This window comes from Ranitomeya variabilis, chromosome 5 (genome assembly GCF_051348905.1).
Source record: "Ranitomeya variabilis isolate aRanVar5 chromosome 5, aRanVar5.hap1, whole genome shotgun sequence".
Lineage (NCBI taxonomy): Eukaryota > Metazoa > Chordata > Amphibia > Anura > Dendrobatidae > Ranitomeya > Ranitomeya variabilis.
In genome coordinates, this window is record NC_135236.1 from 672,183,437 (window position 1) to 672,208,074 (window position 24,638).

A 24,638-nucleotide genomic window follows, 5' to 3' on the forward strand; every position below is an offset into this window, starting at 1 on the left:
TTATAGTAGTTATATTCTTGTACATAGGGGGCAGTATTAAAGTAGTAATATTCTTGTACATAGCGGCAGTATTATAGTAGTTATATTCTTGTACATAGCGGCAGTATTATATTAGTTGTATTCTTGTACATAGGGACAGTATTATAGTAGTTATATTCCTGTACATAGGGGCAGTATTATAGTAGTTATATTCTTGTACATAGAGGATAGTATTATAGTAGTTATATTCTTGTACATAGGGGCAGTATTATAGTAGTTATATTCTTGTACATAGGAGCAGTATTATAGTAGTTATATTCTTGTACATAGGAGCAGTATTATAGTAGTTATATTCTTGTACATAGGAGCAGTATTATAGTAGTTATATTCTTGTACATAGGGGCAGTATTATAGTAGTTATATTCTTGTTTATAGGGAGCAGTATTATAGTAGTTATATTCCTGTACATAGAGGCAGTATTATAGTAGTTATATTCTTCTACACAGGAACAGTATTATAGTAGTTATATTCTTGTACATAGGAGCAGTATTATAGTAGTTATATTCTTGTACATAGGAGCAGTATTATAGTAGTTATATTCTTGTACATAGGAGCAGTATTATAGTAGTTATATTCTTGTACATAGGAGCAGTATTATAGTAGTTATATTCTTGTACATAGGGGCAGTATTATAGTAGTTATATTCTTGTACATAGGAGGCAGTATTATAGTAGTTATATTCCTGTACATAGGAGCGGTATTATAGTAGTTATACTCGTGTACATAGGGGCAGTATTATAGTAGTTATATTCTTGTACATAGGGGCAGTATTATAGTAGTTATAGTCTTGTACATAGGGGCAGTATTATAGTAGTTATATTCTTGTACATAGGGGCAATATTATAGTAGTTATATTCTTGTACATAGGAGCAGTATTATAGTAGTTATATTCTTGTACATAGGGGAAGTATTATAGTAGTTATATTCCTGTACATAGGGGCAGTATTATAGTAGTTATATTCTTGTACATAGGGGCAGTATTATAGTAGTTATATTCTTGTACATAGGGGCAGTATTATAGTAGTTATATTCTTGTACATAGGAGCAGTATTATAGTAGTTATATTCTTGTACATAGGAGCAGTATTATAGTAGTTATATTCTTGTACATAGGGGCAGTATTATAGTAGTTATATTCTTGTACATAGGAGGCAGCATTATAGCAGTTATATTCTTGTACATAGGGGCAGTATTATAGTAGTTATATTCTTGTACACAGGGGGCAGTATTATAGTAGTTATATTCTTGTACATGGGGCAGTATTATAGTAGTTATATTCTTGTATATAGGGGGCAGTATTATAGTAGTTATATTCTTGTACATAGGGGGCAGTATTATAGTAGTTATATTCTTGTACATAGGAGCAGTATTATAGTAGTTATATTCTTGTACATAAAGGCAGTATTATAGTAGTTATATTCCTGTACATGGGGGCAGTATTATAGTAGTTATATTCTTGTACATAGGGGCAGTATTATAGTAGTTATATTCTTGTACATAGGGGGCAGTATTATAGTAGTTATATTCTTGTACATAGGGGCAGTATTATAGTAGTTATATTCTTGTACATAGGAGCAGTATTATAGTAGTTATATTCTTGTACATAGGGGGCAGTATTATAGTAGTTATATTCTTGTACATGGGGGCAGTATTATAGTAGTTATATTCCTGTACATAGGAGCAGTATTATAGTAATTATATTCTTGTACATAGGGGCAGTATTATAGTAGTTATATTCTTGTACATAGGGGCAGTATTATAGTAGTTATATTCTTGTACATAGGGGCAGTATTATAGAAGTTATATTCTTGTACATAGGAGCAGTATTATAGCAGTTATATTCTTGTACATAGGGGCAGTGTTGTAGTAGTTATATTCTTGTACATAGGAGGCAGTATTATAGTAGTTATATTCTTGTACATAGGGGCAGTATTATAGTAGTTATATTCCTGTACATAGGAGCAGTATTATAGTAATTATATTCTTGTACATAGGGGCAGTATTATAGTAGTTATATTCTTGTACATAGGGGCAGTATTATAGTAGTTATATTCTTGTACATAGGGGCAGTATTATAGTAGTTATATTCTTGTACATAGGAGCAGTATTATAGTAGTTATATTCTTGTACATAGGGGCAGTATTATAGCAGTTATATTCTTGTACATAGCGGCAGTATTATATTAGTTGTATTCTTGTACATAGGGGCAGTATTATAGTAGTTATATTCCTGTACATAGGGGCAGTATTATAGTAGTTATATTCTTGTACATAGAGGATAGTATTATAGTAGTTATATTCTTGTACATAGGGGCAGTATTATAGTAGTTATATTCTTGTACATAGGAGCAGTATTATAGTAGTTATATTCTTGTTTATAGGGAGCAGTATTATAGTAGTTATATTCCTGTACATAGAGGCAGTATTATAGTAGTTATATTCTTCTACACAGGGACAGTATTATAGTAGTTATATTCTTGTACATAGGAGCAGTATTATAGTAGTTATATTCTTGTACATAGGAGCAGTATTATAGTAGTTATATTCTTGTACATAGGAGCAGTATTATAGTAGTTATATTCTTGTACATAGGAGCAGTATTATAGTAGTTATATTCTTGTACATAGGGGCAGTATTATAGTAGTTATATTCTTGTACATAGGAGGCAGTATTATAGTAGTTATATTCCTGTACATAGGAGCGGTATTATAGTAGTTATATTCTTGTACATAGGGGCAGTATTATAGTAGTTATAGTCTTGTACATAGGGGCAGTATTATAGTAGTTATATTCTTGTACATAGGGGCAGTATTATAGTAGTTATATTCTTGTACATAGGAGCAGTATTATAGTACTTATATTCTTGTACATAGGGGCAGTATTATAGTAGTTATATTCTTGTACATAGGGGCAGTATTATAGTAGTTATATTCTTGTACACAGGGACAGTATTATAGTAGTTATATTCTTGTACATAGGAGCAGTATTATAGTAGTTATATTCTTGTACATAGGAGCAGTATTATAGTAGTTATATTCTTGTACATAGGAGCAGTATTATAGTAGTTATATTCTTGTACATAGGATCAGTATTATAGTAGTTATATTCTTGTACATAGGAGCAGTATTATAGTAGTTATATTCTTGTACATAGGGGCAGTATTATAGTAGTTATATTCTTGTACATAGGAGGCAGCATTATAGCAGTTATATTCTTGTACATAGGGGGCAGTATTATAGTAGTTATATTCTTGTACATAGGGGCAGCATTATAGCAGTTATATTCTTGTACATAGGAGCAGTATTATAGTAGTTATATTCTTGTACATAGGGGCAGTATTATAGCAGTTATATTCTTGTACATAGGAGCAGTATTATAGTAGTTATATTCTTGTACATAAAGGCAGTATTATAGTAGTTATATTCCTGTACATGGGGGCAGTATTATAGTAGTTATATTCTTGTACATAGGGGCAGTATTATAGTAGTTATATTCTTGTACATAGGGGGCAGTATTATAGTAGTTATATTCTTGTACATAGGGGCAGTATTATAGTAGTTATATTCTTGTACATAGGAGCAGTATTATAGTAGTTATATTCTTGTACATAAAGGCAGTATTATAGTAGTTATATTCCTGTACATGGGGGCAGTATTATAGTAGTTATATTCTTGTACATAGGGGCAGTATTATAGTAGTTATATTCTTGTACATAGGGGGCAGTATTATAGTAGTTATATTCTTGTACATAGGAGCAGTATTATAGTAGTTATATTCTTGTACATAGGAGCAGTATTATAGTAGTTATATTCTTGTACATAGGAGGCAGTATTATAGTAGTTATATTCTTGTACATGGGGGCAGTATTATAGTAGTTATATTCCTGTACATAGGAGCAGTATTATAGTAATTATATTCTTGTACATAGGGGCAGTATTATAGTAGTTATATTCTTGTACATAGGGGCAGAATTATAGTAGTTATATTCTTGTACATAGGGGCAGTATTATAGAAGTTATATTCTTGTACATAGGAGCAGTATTATAGCAGTTATATTCTTGTACATAGGGGCAGTGTTATAGTAGTTATATTCTTGTACATAGGGGCAGTATTATAGTAGTTATATTCTTGTACATAGGGGCAGTATTATAGTAGTTATATTCTTGTACATAGGGGCAGTATTATAGTAGTTATATTCTTGTACATAGGGGCAGTATTATAGTAGTTATATTCTTGTACATAGGGGCAGTATTATAGTAGTTATATTCTTGTACATAGGGAGCAGTATTATAGTAGTTATATTCTTGTACATAGGGGCAGTATTATAGTAGTTATATTCTTGTACATAGGAGCAGTATTATAGTAGTTATATTCTTGTACATAGGGGGCAGTATTATAGTAGTAATATTCTTGTACATAGCGGCAGTATTATAGTAGTTATATTCTTGTACATAGCGGCAGTATTATATTAGTTGTATTCTTGTACATAGGGACAGTATTATAGTAGTTATATTCCTGTACATAGGGGCAGTATTATAGTAGTTATATTCTTGTACATAGAGGATAGTATTATAGTAGTTATATTCTTGTACATAGGGGCAGTATTATAGTAGTTATATTCTTGTACATAGGAGCAGTATTATAGTAGTTATATTCTTGTTTATAGGGAGCAGTATTATAGTAGTTATATTCCTGTACATAGAGGCAGTATTATAGTAGTTATATTCTTCTACACAGGAACAGTATTATAGTAGTTATATTCTTGTACATAGGAGCAGTATTATAGTAGTTATATTCTTGTACATAGGAGCAGTATTATAGTAGTTATATTCTTGTACATAGGAGCAGTATTATAGTAGTTATATTCTTGTACATAGGAGCAGTATTATAGTAGTTATATTCTTGTACATAGGGGCAGTATTATAGTAGTTATATTCTTGTACATAGGAGGCAGTATTATAGTAGTTATATTCCTGTACATAGGAGCGGTATTATAGTAGTTATATTCTTGTACATAGGGGCAGTATTATAGTAGTTATATTCTTGTACATAGGGGCAGTATTATAGTAGTTATAGTCTTGTACATAGGGGCAGTATTATAGTAGTTATAGTCTTGTACATAGGGGCAGTATTATAGTAGTTATATTCTTGTACATAGGAGCAGTATTATAGTACTTATATTCTTGTACATAGGGGCAGTATTATAGTAGTTATATTCTTGTACATAGGGGCAGTATTATAGTAGTTATATTCTTGTACATAGGGAGCAGTATTATAGTAGTTATATTCCTGTACATAGAGGCAGTATTATAGTAGTTATATTCTTGTACACAGGGACAGTATTATAGTAGTTATATTCTTGTACATAGGAGCAGTATTATAGTAGTTATATTCTTGTACATAGGAGCAGTATTATAGTAGTTATATTCTTGTACATAGGAGCAGTATTATAGTAGTTATATTCTTGTACATAGGATCAGTATTATAGTAGTTATATTCTTGTACATAGGAGCAGTATTATAGTAGTTATATTCTTGTACATAGGGGCAGTATTATAGTAGTTATATTCTTGTACATAGGAGGCAGCATTATAGCAGTTATATTCTTGTACATAGGGGGCAGTATTATAGTAGTTATATTCTTGTACATAGGGGAAGTATTATAGTAGTTATATTCTTGTACATAGGGGCACTATTATAGTAGTTATATTCTTGTTTATAGGGAGCAGTATTATAGTAGTTATATTCTTGTACATAGGAGCAGTATTATAGTAGTTATATTCTTGTTTATAGGGAGCAGTATTATAGTAGTTATATTCTTCTACACAGGGACAGTATTATAGTAGTTATATTCTTGTACATAGGAGCAGTATTATAGTAGTTATATTCTTGTACATAGGAGCAGTATTATAGTAGTTATATTCTTGTACATAGGAGCAGTATTATAGTAGTTATATTCTTGTACATAGGAGCAGTATTATAGTAGTTATATTCTTGTACATAGGGGCAGTATTATAGTAGTTATATTCTTGTACATAGGAGGCAGTATTATAGTAGTTATATTCCTGTACATAGGAGCGGTATTATAGTAGTTATACTCGTGTACATAGGGGCAGTATTATAGTAGTTATATTCTTGTACATAGGGGCAGTATTATAGTAGTTATAGTCTTGTACATAGGGGCAGTATTATAGTAGTTATATTCTTGTACATAGGGGCAATATTATAGTAGTTATATTCTTGTACATAGGAGCAGTATTATAGTAGTTATATTCTTGTACATAGGGGCAGTATTATAGTAGTTATATTCTTGTACATAGGGGCAGTATTATAGTAGTTATATTCTTGTACATAGGGAGCAGTATTATAGTAGTTATATTCCTGTACATAGAGGCAGTATTATAGTAGTTATATTCTTGTACACAGGGACAGTATTATAGTAGTTATATTCTTGTACATAGGAGCAGTATTATAGTAGTTATATTCTTGTACATAGGAGCAGTATTATAGTAGTTATATTCTTGTACATAGGAGCAGTATTATAGTAGTTATATTCTTGTACATAGGAGCAGTATTATAGTAGTTATATTCTTGTACATAGGGGCAGTATTATAGTAGTTATGTTCTTGTACATAGGAGGCAGTATTATAGTAGTTATATTCCTGTACATAGGAGCGGTATTATAGTAGTTATATTCTTGTACATAGGGGCAGTATTATAGTAGTTATAGTCTTGTACATTGGGGCAGTATTATAGTAGTTATATTCTTGTACATAGGGGCAGTATTATAGTAGTTATATTCTTGTACATAGGAGCAGTATTATAGTACTTATATTCTTGTACATAGGGGCAGTATTATAGTAGTTATATTCTTGTACATAGGGGCAGTATTATAGTAGTTATATTCTTGTACATAGGGAGCAGTATTATAGTAGTTATATTCCTGTACATAGAGGCAGTATTATAGTAGTTATATTCTTGTACACAGGGACAGTATTATAGTAGTTATATTCTTGTACATAGGAGCAGTATTATAGTAGTTATATTCTTGTACATAGGAGCAGTATTATAGTAGTTATATTCTTGTACATAGGAGCAGTATTATAGTAGTTATATTCTTGTACATAGGATCAGTATTATAGTAGTTATATTCTTGTACATAGGAGCAGTATTATAGTAGTTATATTCTTGTACATAGGGGCAGTATTATAGTAGTTATATTCTTGTACATAGGAGGCAGCATTATAGCAGTTATATTCTTGTACATAGGGGGCAGTATTATAGTAGTTATATTCTTGTACATAGGGGCAGCATTATAGCAGTTATATTCTTGTACATAGGAGCAGTATTATAGTAGTTATATTCTTGTACATAGGGGCAGTATTATAGCAGTTATATTCTTGTACATAGGAGCAGTATTATAGTAGTTATATTCTTGTACATAAAGGCAGTATTATAGTAGTTATATTCCTGTACATGGGGGCAGTATTATAGTAGTTATATTCTTGTACATAGGGGCAGTATTATAGTAGTTATATTCTTGTACATAGGGGGCAGTATTATAGTAATTATATTCTTGTACATAGGGGCAGTATTATAGTAGTTATATTCTTGTACATAGGAGCAGTATTATAGTAGTTATATTCTTGTACATAAAGGCAGTATTATAGTAGTTATATTCCTGTACATGGGGGCAGTATTATAGTAGTTATATTCTTGTACATAGGGGCAGTATTATAGTAGTTATATTCTTGTACATAGGGGGCAGTATTATAGTAGTTATATTCTTGTACATAGGGGCAGTATTATAGTAGTTATATTCTTGTACATAGGAGCAGTATTATAGTAGTTATATTCTTGTACATAGGAGGCAGTATTATAGTAGTTATATTCTTGTACATGGGGGCAGTATTATAGTAGTTATATTCCTGTACATAGGAGCAGTATTATAGTAATTATATTCTTGTACATAGGGGCAGTATTATAGTAGTTATATTCTTGTACATAGGGGCAGTATTATAGTAATTATATTCTTGTACATAGGGGCAGTATTATAGTAGTTATATTCTTGTACATAGGGGCAGTATTATAGTAGTTATATTCTTGTACATAGGGGCAGTATTATAGAAGTTATATTCTTGTACATAGGAGCAGTATTATAGCAGTTATATTCTTGTACATAGGGGCAGTGTTATAGTAGTTATATTCTTGTACATAGGAGGCAGTATTATAGTAGTTATATTCTTGTACATAGGGGCAGTATTATAGTAGTTATATTCCTGTACATAGGAGCAGTATTATAGTAATTATATTCTTGTACATAGGGGCAGTATTATAGTAGTTATATTCTTGTACATAGGGGCAGAATTATAGTAGTTATATTCTTGTACATAGGGGCAGTATTATAGAAGTTATATTCTTGTACATAGGAGCAGTATTATAGATGTTATATTCTTGTACATAGGGGCAGTGTTATAGTAGTTATATTCTTGTACATAGGGGCAGTATTATAGTAGTTATATTCTTGTACATAGGAGCAGTATTATAGTAGTTATATTCTTGTACATAGGGGCAGTATTATAGCAGTTATATTCTTGTACATAGGAGCAGTATTATAGTAGTTATATTCTTGTACATAGGGGCAGTATTATAGTAGTTATATTCTTGTACATAGGAGGCAGTATTATAGTAGTTATATTCTTGTACATAGGGGGCAGTATTATAGCAGTTATATTCTTGTACATAGGGGCAGTATTAGGCTAGGGTCACATTGCGTTATGTGACCGCGTTTAACGGACTACGTTACACTGCGGCATAACGCGGTGTTAACGTAGTGCGTTAACGCCGCTATAGCCTGTAATGGTGAACGCGTCGCTAGCGCCCGCCCACATTGGGCGTGCACTAGCGATGTGCCGTCATTTGAGTGACGGACCTCGGACGCTGCTTGCAGCGTCCGCGGCGCGCCCGAGGTCCGTTCCTCGCTAGTGCAGATCGGGGATCTGCGCTAGCGGGGACACCGAACGCGGACCCTAGAGAAGCATTGCGTTAGCGCAATCCACTAGCCCTATGCGCTTAACGGATTGCCCTAACGCAATGTGACCCTAGCCTTATAGTAGATATATTCTTGTACATAGGGGCAGTATTTTAGTAGTTATATTCTTGTACATGGGGGCAGTATTATAGTAGTTATATTCTTGTACATAGGAGCAGTATTATAGTAGTTATATTCTTGTACATAGGAGCAGTATTATAGTAGTTATATTCTTGTACATAGGGGCAGTATTATAGTAGTTATATTCTTCTACATAGGAGCAGTATTATAGTAGTTATATTCTTGTACATAGGGAGCAGTATTATAGTAGTTATATTCTTGTACATAGGGGGCAGTATTATAGTAGTTATATTCTTGTAGATTGGAGCAGTATTATTGTAGTTATATTCTTGTACATGAGGCAGTGTTATAGCAGTTATATTCTTGTACATAGTGGCAGTATTATAGTAGTTATATTCTTGTACATAGGAGCAGTATTATAGTAGTTATATTCTTGTACATAGGGGCAGTATTATAGTAGATATATTCTTGTACATAGGGGCAGTATTATAGTAGTTATATTCTTGTACATAGGAGCAGTATTATAGTAGTTATATTCTTGTACATAGGGAGCAGTATTATAGTAGTTATATTCTTGTACATAGGGGGCAGTATTATAGTAGTTATATTCTTGTACATAGGGGCAGTATTATAGTAGTTATATTCTTGTACATAGGGGCAGTATTATAGTAGTTATATTCTTGTACATAGGAGCAGTATTATTGTAGTTATATTCTTGTACATGAGGCAGTGTTATAGCAGTTATATTCTTGTACATAGTGGCAGTATTATAGTAGTTATATTCTTGTACATAGGGGCAGTATTATAGTAGTTATATTCTTGTACATAGGGGCAGTATTATAGTAGTTATATTCTTGTACATAGGGGCAGTATTATAGTAGTTATAGTCTTGTATATAGGGGCAGTATTATAGTAGTTATATTCTTGTACATAGGGGCAGTATTATAGTAGTTATATTCTTGTACATAGGAGCAGTATTATAGTAGTTATATTCTTGTACATAGGGGCAGTATTATAGTAGTTATATTCCTGTACATAGGAGCAGTATTATAGTAGTTATATTCTTGTACATAGGAGCAGTATTATATTAGTTATATTCTTGTACATAGGGGCAGTATTATAGTAGTTATATTCTTGTACATAGGAGCAGTATTATAGTAGTTATATTCTTGTACATAGGAGCAGTATTATAGTAGTTATATTCTTGTACATAGGGGCAGTATTATAGTAGTTATATTCTTGTACATAGGAGCAGTATTATAGTAGTTATATTCTTGTACATAGGGGCAGTATTATAGTAGTTATATTCCTGTACATAGGAGCAGTATTATAGTAGTTATATTCTTGTACATAGGAGCAGTATTATATTAGTTATATTCTTGTACATAGGGGCAGTATTATAGTAGTTATATTCTTGTACATAGGAGCAGTATTATAGTAGTTATATTCTTGTACATAGGAGCAGTATTATAGTAGTTATATTCTTGTACATAAGGGCAGTATTATAGTAGTTATATTCTTGTACATAGGGGCAGTATTATAGTAGTTATATTCTTGTACATAGGGGCAGTATTATAGTAGTTATATTCTTGTACATAGGGGCAGTATTATAGTAGTTATATTCTTGTACATAGGAGCAGTATTATAGTAGTTATATTCTTGTACATAGGAGCAGTATTATAGTAGTTATATTCTTGTACATAGGGGGTAGTATTATAGTAGTTATATTCTTGTACATAGAGGCATTATTATAGTAGTTATATTCTTGTACATAGGGGCAGTATTATAGTAGTTATATTCTTGTACATAGGGGCAGTATTATAGTAGTTATATTCTTGTACATAGGAGCAGTATTATAGTAGTTATATTCTTGTACATAGGGGCAGTATTATAGTAGTTATATTCTTGTACATAGGAGCAGTATTATAGTAGTTATATTCTTGTACATAGGGGCAGTATTATAGTAGTTATATTCTTGTACATAGGAGCAGTATTATAGTAGTTATATTCTTGTACATAGGAGCAGTATTATAGTAGTTATATTCTTGTACATAGGGGCAGTATTATAGTAGTTATATTCTTGTACATAGGGGCAGTATTATAGTAGTTATATTCTTGTACATAGGGGCAGTATTATAGTAGTTATATTCTTGTACATAGGAGCAGTATTATAGTAGTTACATTCTTGTACATAGGGGGCAGTATTATAGTAGTTATATTCTTGTAGTTAGCTGACATTGACATTAATAGTTGCTCTCCCGTTACCTGTATGATACAGCACAGGGGTTGTAGTGTTGAGATGAGTGTGTGTCCGGTGTGAGGGGCTTGGTGATTACTTACAGACCTGCAGTGTGTCTTTCTCACTAGGATGCCGTAATCGATGGCTGCGGTGACATCTCTGAATCTTTGTGGTCTGAGACAGTGGAGCAGATTTCGGGGGGTTTCGCTCCGTTCAGATGCTGCAGATCTGGGCTGATTGCACATAAACACTGTGACTGTTCTTCTGTATGGAGTCTTCCCACTCAGACGGGTGACGGCTCCTGCAGCACAAAGACGGTATTTTCACTCTGAGTGACTCTGTCCTGAGCTTTTACCCTCACGCACAATGGAAATAAGGTGGGATGGGGGGAGGGGATGGGACCCTCAGACTGATCTGATCTGCTTCCTAATGTCTTATAAATGCTGCAGTGAAAGATTGCAGGAATGTGACGTCATATCTATTAATCTCATGTACAGCACTGTGCGAAAGTTTTAGGCAGGTGTGGGAAAAATGCTGCTGATTTAGAGGTTTTAAAAAAATAGGAGGTTCTTCCAAACATCTTGGAGACCTGACCCCGGATCTTCTGTGTATGAGGCTGGTGCGGATCCTTCTGTCTCTTCGTGTGATCCCAGGCAGACTGGATGATGTGAGATCAGGGCTCCGCGGGGGCCGGATCATCACCTCCAGGGATCCTCCTTCTTCTTTCATGTCCCAGGTAGTTATACTGCATCAGCAAGGTGTCTCCCAGGCAAGGATTTCACAGCAGACTGGGGATGAAGATACGCTGTTCAAGCTCTTTTTTAAGAAACACCAAGAAATGGGCCGTAGACACGGTGGTCGGCCAAGGAGACTCGGTGTAGCAGGTGAAAGACACATCTTGTTCATTCCTTTCGAAATTGGAAGATGTCCAGCAGTGCCATCAACCCAGAACCAGTAACCAGCGGGAGCAGCTACAACCCTCTACAGTCCGGGAGATAGAAATATTTGCACAATCGACATCCACAGAAGATCTGGGGTTCGTCCTCCAAGGTGTTTGGAACAAGCTCGTGTCCTGGAAGTGATAAAGGCGACGGGCGGTCACCAAATATTGATGGATTTCGATTTCTCTTTTGTTCATTCTCTTTGTATTTTGTTAATTGATAAAAATAAAATATTAACACTTCAGTTTCTGGAAGCTTTCTTAATTTCCAGTAGTTTTTCCCGTTTTATATACACAGGAGCAATGATCTCCAAGGCACCGATCTGCCGCCCAGTGATGAATGCACAGCGTAATATACACTAATACACCGCCATCCACTGCACATATGCATCAGAATAAAGAACCTGTCTATGTCCTTATGACAACACTTCCTGCAACCTGACGTGTCCTTCTGATTGTATGGAAACGTCGCCCGCGTTATAGATTTTCATACCTGATCTAGAAGAGTGAAAGTTCCTGCAGCCCAATAATCCTGAGGCTGAGTCCGTATATCTCTGAGCTGAGGAAGCAAGAAGTGTTGTCATAGGGTCACATGGACACAAATCATGTCATACATATGGGCTAGTCAGACGCGTAGCATAGTCCCCATAACAGTGCCAGCTACAGATAGTCCCCATAACAGTGCCAGCTACAGATAGTCCCCATAACAGTGCCAGCTACACATAGTCCCCATAACAGTGCCAGCTACACATAGTCCCCATAACAGTGCCAGCTACAGATAGTCCCCATAACAGTGCCAGCTACACATAGTCCCCATAACAGTGCCAGCTACACATAGTCCCCATAACAGTGCCAGCTACACATAGTCCCCATAACAGTGCCAGCCACACATAGTCCCCATAACAGTGCCAGCTATACATGGTCCCCATAACAGTGCCAGCCACACATAGTCCCCATAACAGAGCCAGCCACACATAGTCCCCATAACAGTGCCAGATACACATAGTCCCCATAACAGTGCCAGCTACACATAGTCCCTATAACAGTGCCAGCTACAGATAGTCCCCATAACAGTGCCAGCTACACATAGTCCCCATAACAGTGCCAGCCACACATAGTCCCAATAACAGGGCCAGATACACATAGTCCCCATAACAGTGCCAGCTACACATAGTCCCCATAACACTGCCAGCCACACATAGTCCCCATAACAGTGCCAGATACACATAGTCCCCATAACAGTGCCAGCTACACATAGTCCCCATAACAGTGCCAGCTACAGATAGTCCCCATAACAGTGCCAGCTACACATAGTCCCCATAACAGTGCCAGCCACACATAGTCCCAATAACAGGGCCAGATACACATAGTCCCCATAACAGTGCCAGCTACAGATAGTCCCCATAACAGTGCCAGCTACACATAGTCCCCATAACACTGCCAGCCACACATAGTCCCCATAACAGTGCCAGATACACATAGTCCCCATAACAGTGCCAGCTACACATAGTCCCCATAACAGTGCCAGCTACACATAGTCCCCATAACAGTGCCAGCTACACATAGTCCCCATAACAGTGCCAGCTACAGATAGTCCCCATAACAGTGCCAGCTACACATAGTCCCCATAACAGTGCCAGCCACACATAGTCCCCATAACACTGCCAGCCACACATAGTCCCCATAACAGTGCCAGATACACATAGTCCCCATAACAGTGCCAGCTACACATAGTCCCCATAACAGTGCCAGATACACATAGTCCCCATAACAGTGCCAGCTACAGATAGTCCCAATAACAGGGCCAGATACACATAGTCCCCATAACAGTGCCAGCTACAGATAGTCCCCATAACAGAGCCAGATACACATAGTCCCCATAACAGTGCCAGCTACAGATAGTCCCCATAACAGTGCCAGCTACACATAGTCCCCATAACAGTGCAAGATACACATAGTCCCAATAACAATGCCAGCCACACATAGTCCCCATAACAGTGCAAGATACACATAGTCCCCATAACAGTGCCATCCACACATAGTCCTCATAACAGTGCCAGACACACATAGTCCCCATAACAGTGCAAGATACACATAGTCCCCATAACAGTGCCAGTCACACATAGTCCCCATAACAGTGCAAGATACACATAGTCCCCATAACAGTGCCAGCTACACATAGTCCCCATAACAGAGCCAGCTACACATAGTCCCCATAACAGTGCCAGCTATACATAGTCCCCATAACAGTGCCAGCTACACATAGTCCCCATAACAGTGCCAGCTATACATGGTCCCCATAACAGTGCCAGCCACACATAGTCCCCATAACAGTGCAAGATACACATAGTCCCCATAACAGTGCCAGCCACACATAGTCCCCATAACAGTGCCAGCTACACATAGTCCTCATAACAGTGCAAGATACACATAGTCCCCATAACAGTGCAAGATACACATAGTCCCCATAACAGAGCCAGCTATACATGGTCCCCATAACAGTGCCAGCTATACATGGTCCCCATAACAGTGCCAGCCACACATAGTCCTCATAACAGTGCCAGCTACACATAGTCCCCATAACAGTGCCAGCCACACATAGTCCCCATAACAGTGCCATCCACACATAGTCCCCATAACAGTGCCAGATACACATAGTCCCCATAACAGTGCCAGATACACATAGTCCCCATAACAGTGCCAGATACACATAGTCCCCATAACAGTACCAGATACACATAGTCCCCATAACAGTGCAAGATACACATAGTCCCCATAACAGTGCCAGCTACACATAGTCCCCATAACAGTGCCAGATACACATAGTCCCCATAACAGTGCAAGATACACATAGTCCCCATAACAGTGCCAGCTACAGATAGTCCCCATAACAGTACCAGCCACACATAGTCCCCATAACAGTGCCAGCCACACATAGTCCCCATAACAGTGCCAGCTATACATGGTCCCCATAACAGTGCCAGCCACACATAGTCTCCATAACAGAGCCAGCCACACATAGTCCCCATAACAGTGCCAGATACACATAGTCCCCATAACAGTGCCATCCACACATAGTCCCCATAACAGTGCCAGATACACATAGTCCCCATAACAGTGCCAGCTACAGGTAGTCCCCATAACAGTACCAGCCACACATAGTCCCCATAACAGTGCCAGCCACACATAGTCCCCATAACAGTGCCAGCTATACATGGTCCCCATAACAGTGCCAGCCACACATAGTCCCCATAACAGTGCCAGCCACACATAGTCCCCATAACAGTGCCAGATACACATAGTCCCCATAACAGTGCCAGCCGCACATAGTCCCCATAACAGTGCCAGATACACATAGTCCCCATAACAGTGCCAGCTACAGATAGTACCCATAACAGTACCAGCCACACATAGTCCCCATAACAGTGCCAGCCACACATAGTCCCCATAACAGTGCCAGCTATACATGGTCCCCATAACAGTGCCAGTCACACATAGTCCCCATAACAGAGCCAGCCACACATAGTCCCCATAACAGTTCCATCCACACATAGTCCCCATAACAGTGCCAGCCACACATAGTCCCCATAACAGTGCCAGATACACATAGTCCCCATAACAGTGCCAGCCACACATAGTCCCCATAACAGTGCCATCCACACATAGTCCCCATAACAGTGCCAGCCACACATAGTCCCCATAACAGTGCCAGCCACACATAGTCCCCATAACAGTGCCAGATACACATAGTCCCCATAACAGTGCCAGATACACATAGTCCCCATAACAGTGCCATCCACACATAGTCCCCATAACAGAGCCAGCCACACATAGTCCCCATAACAGTGCCAGATACACATAGTCCCCATAACAGTGCCATCCACACATAGTCCCCATAACAGTGCCAGCCACACATAGTCCCCATAACAGTGCCAGCTACACATAGTCCCCATAACAGAGCCAGATACACATAGTCCCCATAACAGTGCCAGCTACAGATAGTCCCCATAACAGTGCCAGCTACACATAGTCCCCATAACAGTGCCAGATACACATAGTCCCCATAACAGTGCAAGATACACATAGTCCCCATAACAATGCCAGCCACACATAGTCCCCATAACAGTGCCATCCACACATAGTCCCCATAACAGTGCCAGATACACATAGTCCCCATAACAGTGCAAGATACACATAGTCCCCATAACAGTGCCAGCCACACATAGTCCCCATAACAGTGCAAGATACACATAGTCCCCATAACAGTGCCAGCTATACATGGTCCCCATAACAGTGCCAGCCACACATAGTCCCCATAACAGTGCAAGATACACATAGTCCCCATAACAGTGCCAGCCACACATAGTCCCCATAAAAGTGCCAGATACACATAGTCCCCATAACAGTGCCAGCTACACATAGTCCCCATAACAGAGCCAGCTATACATGGTCCCCATAACAGTGCCAGCTATACATGGTCCCCATAACAGTGCCAGCCACACATAGTCCCCATAACAGTGCCAGCTATACATGGTCCCCATAACAGTGCCAGCCACACATAGTCCTCATAACAATGCCAGCTACACATAGTCCCCATAACAGTGCCAGCTACACATAGTCCCCATAACAGTGCCAGCTACACATAGTCCCCATAACAGTGCCATCTACACATAGTCCCCATAACAGTGCAAGATACACATAGTCCCAATAACAGTGCCAGCTATACATGGTCCCCATAACAGTGCCAGCCACACATAGTCCCCATAACAGTGCAAGATACACATAGTCCCCATAACAGTGCCAGCCACACATAGTCCTCATAACAGTGCCAGCCACGCATAGTCCCCATAACAGTGCCATCCACACATAGTCCCCATAACAGTGCCAGCTATACATAGTCCCCATAACAGTGCCATCCACACATAGTCCCTATAACAGTGCCAGCCACACATAGTCCCCATAACAGTGCCAGCTACACATAGTCCCCATAACAGTGCCAGCTACACATAGTCCCCATAACAGTGCCAGCTACACATAGTCCCCATAACACTGCCAGCTACTCATAGTCCCCATAACAGTGCCAGCCACACATAGTCCCCATAACAGTGCCAGATACACATAGTCCCCATAACAGTGCCAGCCACACATAGTCCCCATAACAGTGCCAGCCACACATAGTCCACATAACAGTGCCAGCCACCCATAGTCCCCATAACAGTGCCAGCCACACATAGTCCCCATAACAGTGCCAGCTACACATAGTCCCCATAACAGTGCCAGCCACCCATAGTCCCCATAACAGAGCCAGCTACACATAGTCCCCATAACAGTGCCAGCCACACATAGTCCCCATAACAGTACACATAGTCCCCATAACAGTGCCAGCCACACATAGTCCCCATAACAGTGCCAGCCACACATAGTCCCCATAACAGTGCCAGCCACACATAGTCCCCATAACAGTGCCAGCTACACATAGTTCCCATAACAGTGCCAGCCACACATAGTCCCCATAACAGTGCCAGATACACATAGTCCCCATAACAGTGCCAGATACACATGGTCTCCATAACAGTGCCAGCCACACATAGTCCCCATAACAGTGCCAGCCACACATAGTCCCCATAACAGTGCCAGCCACACATAGTCCCCATAACAGTGCCAGATACACATAGTCCCCATAACAGTGCCAGATACACATAGTCCCCATAACAGTGCCAGCCACACATAGTCCCCATAACAGTGCCAGATACACATAGTCCCCATTACAGTGCCAGATACACAGTCCCCATAACAGTGCCATCCACACATAGTCCCCATAACAGTGCCAGCCACACATAGTCCCCATAACAGTGCCAGCCACACATAGTCCCCATAACAGTGCCAGCCACACATAGTCCCCATAACAGTGCCAGCCACACATAGTCCCCATAACAGTGCCAGATACACATAGTCCCCATAACAGTGCCAGCTACACATAGTCCCCATAACAGTGCCAGCCGCACATAGTCCCATAACTAGATGGTATGTCTTGCTGAGACCAATAGTTCCACAAGTGAGAGCTGCCTATATTACTATCAGCAGTTTAGCTTCTAGAACAGCCGGACCTAGAGCAGCGGTGCTGGAGAATTCCCTCCCATTTATGGCTTTGGATTATTCTGTCTCCAGCTTCTCTTCAGCCCTGGGTTTCGCCGTCGGCTTCTTCATGGGTTCAGCTCTTTTGTTGCTTTCCCCAGATGACAGCCAACAGGCGAAACCCAGGGTCGGGTAAAAGCTGGCTGCCTTGTCACTATCATTCTCCTGCACCGCTGCCCTATGTCCGCCTGTTCTATAAGGGAAACTGCTGATGGTAATGATGGCAGTGCTCACTTGTGGAACTACTGGTCTCAGCAGGACTGATAGGGAGGATTCTGTCTGTGGAGTCTGCGCTATAGATTGCAGATGCGGTAATATAGGACATATTTTTGGGGGGATTTTTCGGATGACGCTCAGTGTCTCTGCAGGCGCCTCCACTCCTCGCACAGTCACGGCTCCACCATTGCGTTCAGGAGCCATTAGCTCGGATGAGTCCCAGCGCTGCAGATTTATTACGGTTCACACCAAAGTCGCCTGCTGAAAACTTCATTCCTTACGACTTAAAATGGTGTAATTGAAAGATAGAAGCGAGAGAACGTCTCCATCTCCAGGAGGCTCCCGCTGCGTAATGTCACCTCCACCTGTAGTGAGGCAAACGTGCGGCTGAAGACTGAAGACAATGGCGGGGACTCCTGGTCCAGCCGCAGCCCCGAACCCGCATTATGGCACCGTCTGCAGATGTGACCGCCCCGTATCATGTCCCCCTGTATCCACAGCGAGCACAAGGCCCCCCGATATATAGCCCCCAGAAGATAATTACATCTGCAAGGTGGACACAGTGCAAGAAACCAGGGAAGATGGATGGATGGATGGTTCGGTGGATGGCTGGATGGATGAATGGATAGATGGATGGGTGAATTGTTGGATGAATGGATGGATAGATAGATGGTTGGTTGGATGGATGGGTAGATAGAGGGATGAAAGGGTAGATGGATGGATGGTTGGATGGATGGATGAATGGACAGATGGTTGGATGGATGGATAGATGGTTGGATGGATAGATGGTTGGTTGGATGGATGGTTAGATGGATGAATGGGTGGATAGATAGATGGATGGATGGACAGATGGAGGAATAGATGGCTGGATGGATGGTTAGATGGATGAATGGTTGGATGGATAGATGGGTGGATGGATAGTTAGATGGGTGGATGGATGGATGGATGGATGGATGAATGGGTGGATAGATGAATGGATGGATAGATAGATGGATGGATAGATGGTTGGATGTCTGGTTAGATGGATAGGCGGATGGATAGATGGCTGATAGATACTTGGATGGATGGATGGAGAGATGGTTGGATGGATGATAGATAGATGGATGGATGGTTGGATGGATAGATTGCTAATCGATAGATAATGATATCTGTCCCCGAAGAGCAGGATTCTCTTTTTCCTTCTATATGTTCTCAGTAACTGACTGGGAACCCTCTGATGTTGGTGCGTTGAACGTCCGCGCTGCCCTCTGCCTCCTTCGTTGTTGCCCTCTGCCGCCTTTGTTGCTGCCCTCTGCCGCCTTCGTTGCTGCCCTCTGCCGCCTTTGTTGCTGCCCTCTCTGCCTCCGTTGCTGCCCTCTGCCACCTTCGTTGCTGCCCACTGCCTCCTTTGTTGCTGCCCTCTGCCGCCTTTGTTGCTGCCCTCTGCCGCCTTTGTTGCTGCCCTCTGCCTCCTTCGTTGCTGCCCTGTTATGATCTGGTGACCTTGGAGCCGCATGAAAACTTTCTCTGGAGTCGGTGGAACCTGTACTGACCGCAAATCCTGAACTAACACCGCAACTAGAAGTAGCCGTGGGGTGTGCCTAACAAACCCTAGACACCTCGACACAGCCGGAGGACTAAATACCCCTATAGATGGAAATAGGAATGCTATCTTGCCTCAGAGCAGACCCCCAAAGTATAGGCAGCCCCCCACGAATAATGACTGTGAGTAGGAGAAGAATAGACACACGCAGGTAGAAAACAGGATTTAGCAAAAGAGGCCACTCTAGCTAAATAGGAAAGGATAGGACAGATTACTAGGCGGTCAGTATTAAAACCCTTCCAAAAATATCCACAACAGATAATAGAAAAAGTTCCACAATCTAACTAAAGACATGGAATGTATATCTGCCACTCCAGAGAATCCAACAAGACTGAGAAAATACTGACACAATCTAAGCTGGACAAGAAAACACAAAGAATAGCACTGAATTGTGAAGCACACAGCATGTGCGCCAAAGGAAAAAAAAACAGACACTTATCTTTGCTGATTTGGCAGAAAGGCAGGAGGAACCAGGCAGAGGTCCTACACCTCCCAACAACAATTGACAACTGGCAAGGACTAATGAATCCTGCACACCTAAATACCCCAGTCAGAACTGCAATCAGCAGACACACCTGACCAGGACTGCAACCCAGGGACAACTGCATTACCACCTACTACCACCGGAGGGAACCCAAAAGCAGAGTTCACAACAGTACCCTCCCCTTGATGAGGGGTCACCGAACCCTCACCAACGCCCCCAGGCCGATCAGGACGAGCCAGATGAAAGGCACGGACCAGATCAGCAGCATGGACATCAGAAGCAAAAACCCAAGAATTATCCTCCTGGCCATAACCCTTCCATTTGACAAGGTACTGAAGCCTCCGCCTCGAAAAACGAGAATCCAAAATCTTCTCAACCACATACTCCAACTCCCCATCAACCAAAACAGGGGCCGGAGGATCAACAGAGGGAACAACGGGCACCACATATTTCCGCAATAAAGATCTATGGAAGACATTATGGATAGCAAAAGAGGCCGGAAGCGCCAATCGAAAAGACACCGGATTAAAAATCTCAGAAATCCTATAAGGACCAATAAACCGAGGCTTAAACTTAGGGGAAGAGACCTTCATAGGAACATGACGGGAAGACAACCAAACCAAATCCCCAACCCGAAGCCGGGAACCAACACACCGATTACGGTTAGCAAGACGTTGAGCCTCCTCCTGAGACAACACCAAATTGTCCATCACATGAGCCCAAATCTGCTGCAACCTGTCAACCACAGAATCCACACCAGGACAGTCAGAAGGCTCAACCTGCCCAGAAGGAAAACGAGGATGAAAACCAAAATTACAAAAAAAAGGCGAAACCAAAGTAGCCGAACTAGCCCGATTATTAAGGGCAAACTCGGCCAATGGCAAAAAGGCCACCCAATCATCCTGATCGGCAGACACAAAGCATCTCAAATAGGTCTCCAAGGTCTGATTAGTTCGCTCGGTCTGGCCATTTGTCTGAGGATGGAATGCAGAAGAAAAAGACAAATCAATGCCCAGCCTAGCACAAAAGGCTCGCCAAAACCTAGAAACAACCTGGGAACCTCTGTCGGACACAATATTCTCCGGAATACCATGCAAACGAACCACATGCTGAAAAAACAACGGAACCAACTCTGAAGAGGAAGGCAATTTAGGCAAAGGCACCAAATGAACCATCTTAGAAAACTGGTCACAAACAACCCAGATAACCGACATCCTCTGGGAAACCGGAAGATCAGAAATAAAATACATAGAAATATGCGTCCAGGGCCTCTCAGGGACCGGCAATGGCAAAAGTAACCCACTAGCACGGGAACAACAAGGCTTGGCCCGCGCACAAGTCCCACAGGACTGCACAAAAGAACGCACATCACGTGACAACGAAAGCCACCAAAAGGACCTACCAACCAAATCTCTGGTATCAAAAATATCAGGATGACCAGCCAACACAGAACAGTGAACCTCAGAAATCACTCTACTAGTCCATCTGTCAGGAACAAACAATTTCCCCACAGGACAGCGATCAGGTCTATCAGCCTGAAATTCCTGAAGAACCCGCCGTAAATCAGGGGAAATGGCAGAAAGGACCACCCCTTCTTTCAGAATGCCGACCGGTTCAAGGACCTCAGGAGAATCAGGCAAAAAACTCCTAGAAAGGGCATCAGCCTTAATATTCTTAGAACCCGGAAGATACGAAACCACAAAATCAAAACGGGAAAAAAACAAGGACCATCGAGCCTGTCTAGGACTCAGCCGTTTGGCAGACTCGAGGTAAATCAAATTCTTATGATCGGTCAGGACCACAATACGGTGCTTAGCTCCCTCAAGCCAATGTCGCCACTCCTCAAACGCCCACTTCATAGCCAACAACTCCCGATTGCCGACATCATAATTGCGTTCAGCAGGCGAAAACTTGCGGGAGAAGAAGGCACACGGTTTCATCAAAGAACCAACATAATCCCTCTGAGACAAAACGGCCCCTGCCCCAATCTCAGAAGCATCAACCTCAACCTGAAAGGGAAGAGAAACATCTGGTTGGCGCAACACCGGAGCAGAAGTAAATCGGCGTTTAAGCTCCTGAAAGGCAGAGACAGCCGCAGAGGACCAATTCGCCACATCAGCGCCTTTTTTCGTCAAATCAGTCAAGGGTTTAACCACGCTGGAGAAGTTAGCAATGAACCGGCGATAAAAATTTGCTAAACCCAAAAATTTCTGAAGGCTCTTCACGGATGTGGGTTGAATCCAATCATGAATGGCCTGAACCTTAACCGGATCCATCTCCATAGATGAGGGAGAAAAAATAAAGCCCAAAAAAGAAACCTTCTGCACCCCAAAGAGACACTTAGACCCCTTCACAAACAAAGCATTGTCACGAAGGATCTGAAATACCATCCTGACCTGTTCCACATGAGACTTCCAATCATCGGAAAAAATCAAAATATCGTCCAAATATACAATCATGAATTTATCACTATAAGTCCGGAAGATATCATGCATGAAAGATTGAAAAACAGATGGAGCATTAGTGAGCCCGACGGGCATCACAATGTATTCAAAATGGCCTTCGGGCGTATTGAATGCAGTTTTCCATTCATCACCCTGCTTAATACGAACAAGATTATATGCCCCCCGAAGGTCAATCTTCGTAAACCAACTAGCCCCCTTAATCCTAGCAAACAAATCGGAAAGCAAAGGTAAAGAGTTTTGAAACTTGACCGTGATCTTATTCAAGAGGCGATAATCAATACAAGGTCTCAAGGAGCCATCCTTCTTAGCAACAAAAAAAAACCCTGCTCCCAACGATGAAGAAGATGGCTGAATATGCCCTTTCTCCAAAGACTCCTTAACATAACTCCGCATGGCGGTATGTTCAGGCACAGACAGGTTGAAAAGTCGGCCTTTAGGAAACTTACTGCCTGGAATCAAGTCAATCGCACAATCACAGTCCCTGTGCGGTGGAAGGGAACTGGACTTGGGCTCATCGAATACATCCTGAAAATCAGACAAAAACTCTGGAATTTCAGAAGAGGAAGAAGAGGAGATTGACATCAAAGGAACATCATTATGAACCCCCTGACAACCCCAACTAGTCACAGACATAGATTTCCAATCCAACACAGGATTATGTACCTGCAACCACGGGAAACCCAGCACGATAACATCATGCAAATTATGCAACACCAGAAATCGACAATCTTCCTGATGGGCTGGCGCCATGTGCATGGTCACCTGTGTCCAAAACTGGGGCTTATTTTTAGCCAAAGGTGTAGCATCAATGCCCCTTAAAGGAATAGGGTTCTGCAAAGGCTGCAAGGGAAAACCACAACGCCTGGCAAACTCAAAGTCCATTAAGTTCAAGGAGGCGCCTGAATCCACAAATGCCATGACAGAAAATGATGACAATGAGCAGATCAAGGACACCGATAACAGAAATTTAGGTTGTAAAGTACTGATGGTAGCGATCCTCTTTGTCCGCTTAGGGCAGACTGAAATGACATGAGACGCGTCGCCACAATAATAACACAACCTATTCTGACGTCTGAATCCTTGTCGTTCCGTTCTAGACAAAATCCTATCACACTGCATTGGCTCAGGACTTTGCTCTAAGGACGACGCCACATCACGCACAGTTCGACGCTCCCGCAAGCGCCGATCAATCTGAATGGCCAGAGACATAGAATCACTCAGACCGGAAGGCGTGGGAAACCCCACCATAACATCTTTAACGGATTCAGAAAGACCCTTTCTGAAAATTGCCGCCAAAGCATCATCATTCCATTTAGTCAACACAGACCATTTTCTAAATTTCTGACAATACAATTCTGCCGCCTCTTGACCCTGAGACAGGGCCAACAAGGTTTTCTCCGCTTGATCCACAGAATTAGGTTCATCATAT

At 40.6% G+C, this 24,638-nt stretch overlaps 2 protein-coding genes across 2 annotated transcripts in view; one reads left to right on the top strand and one right to left on the bottom strand.

Annotated features, from left to right (window-relative positions):
- The window catches only part of LARGE1 (LARGE xylosyl- and glucuronyltransferase 1), a 431,493-nt gene that overhangs the window by 8,411 nt on the left and 398,444 nt on the right, over positions 1–24,638 (top strand). The gene's annotated exons all lie outside the window — the stretch shown is intronic.
- The window catches only part of LOC143775161 (uncharacterized), a 32,907-nt gene continuing 27,217 nt past the window's right edge, over positions 18,949–24,638 (bottom strand). Inside the window, exon 4 of the mRNA XM_077263002.1 lies at positions 18,949–19,043. Coding sequence (XP_077119117.1) covers positions 18,949–19,043 — 95 coding nt within the window. The remainder of the gene's footprint in view (positions 19,044–24,638) is intronic.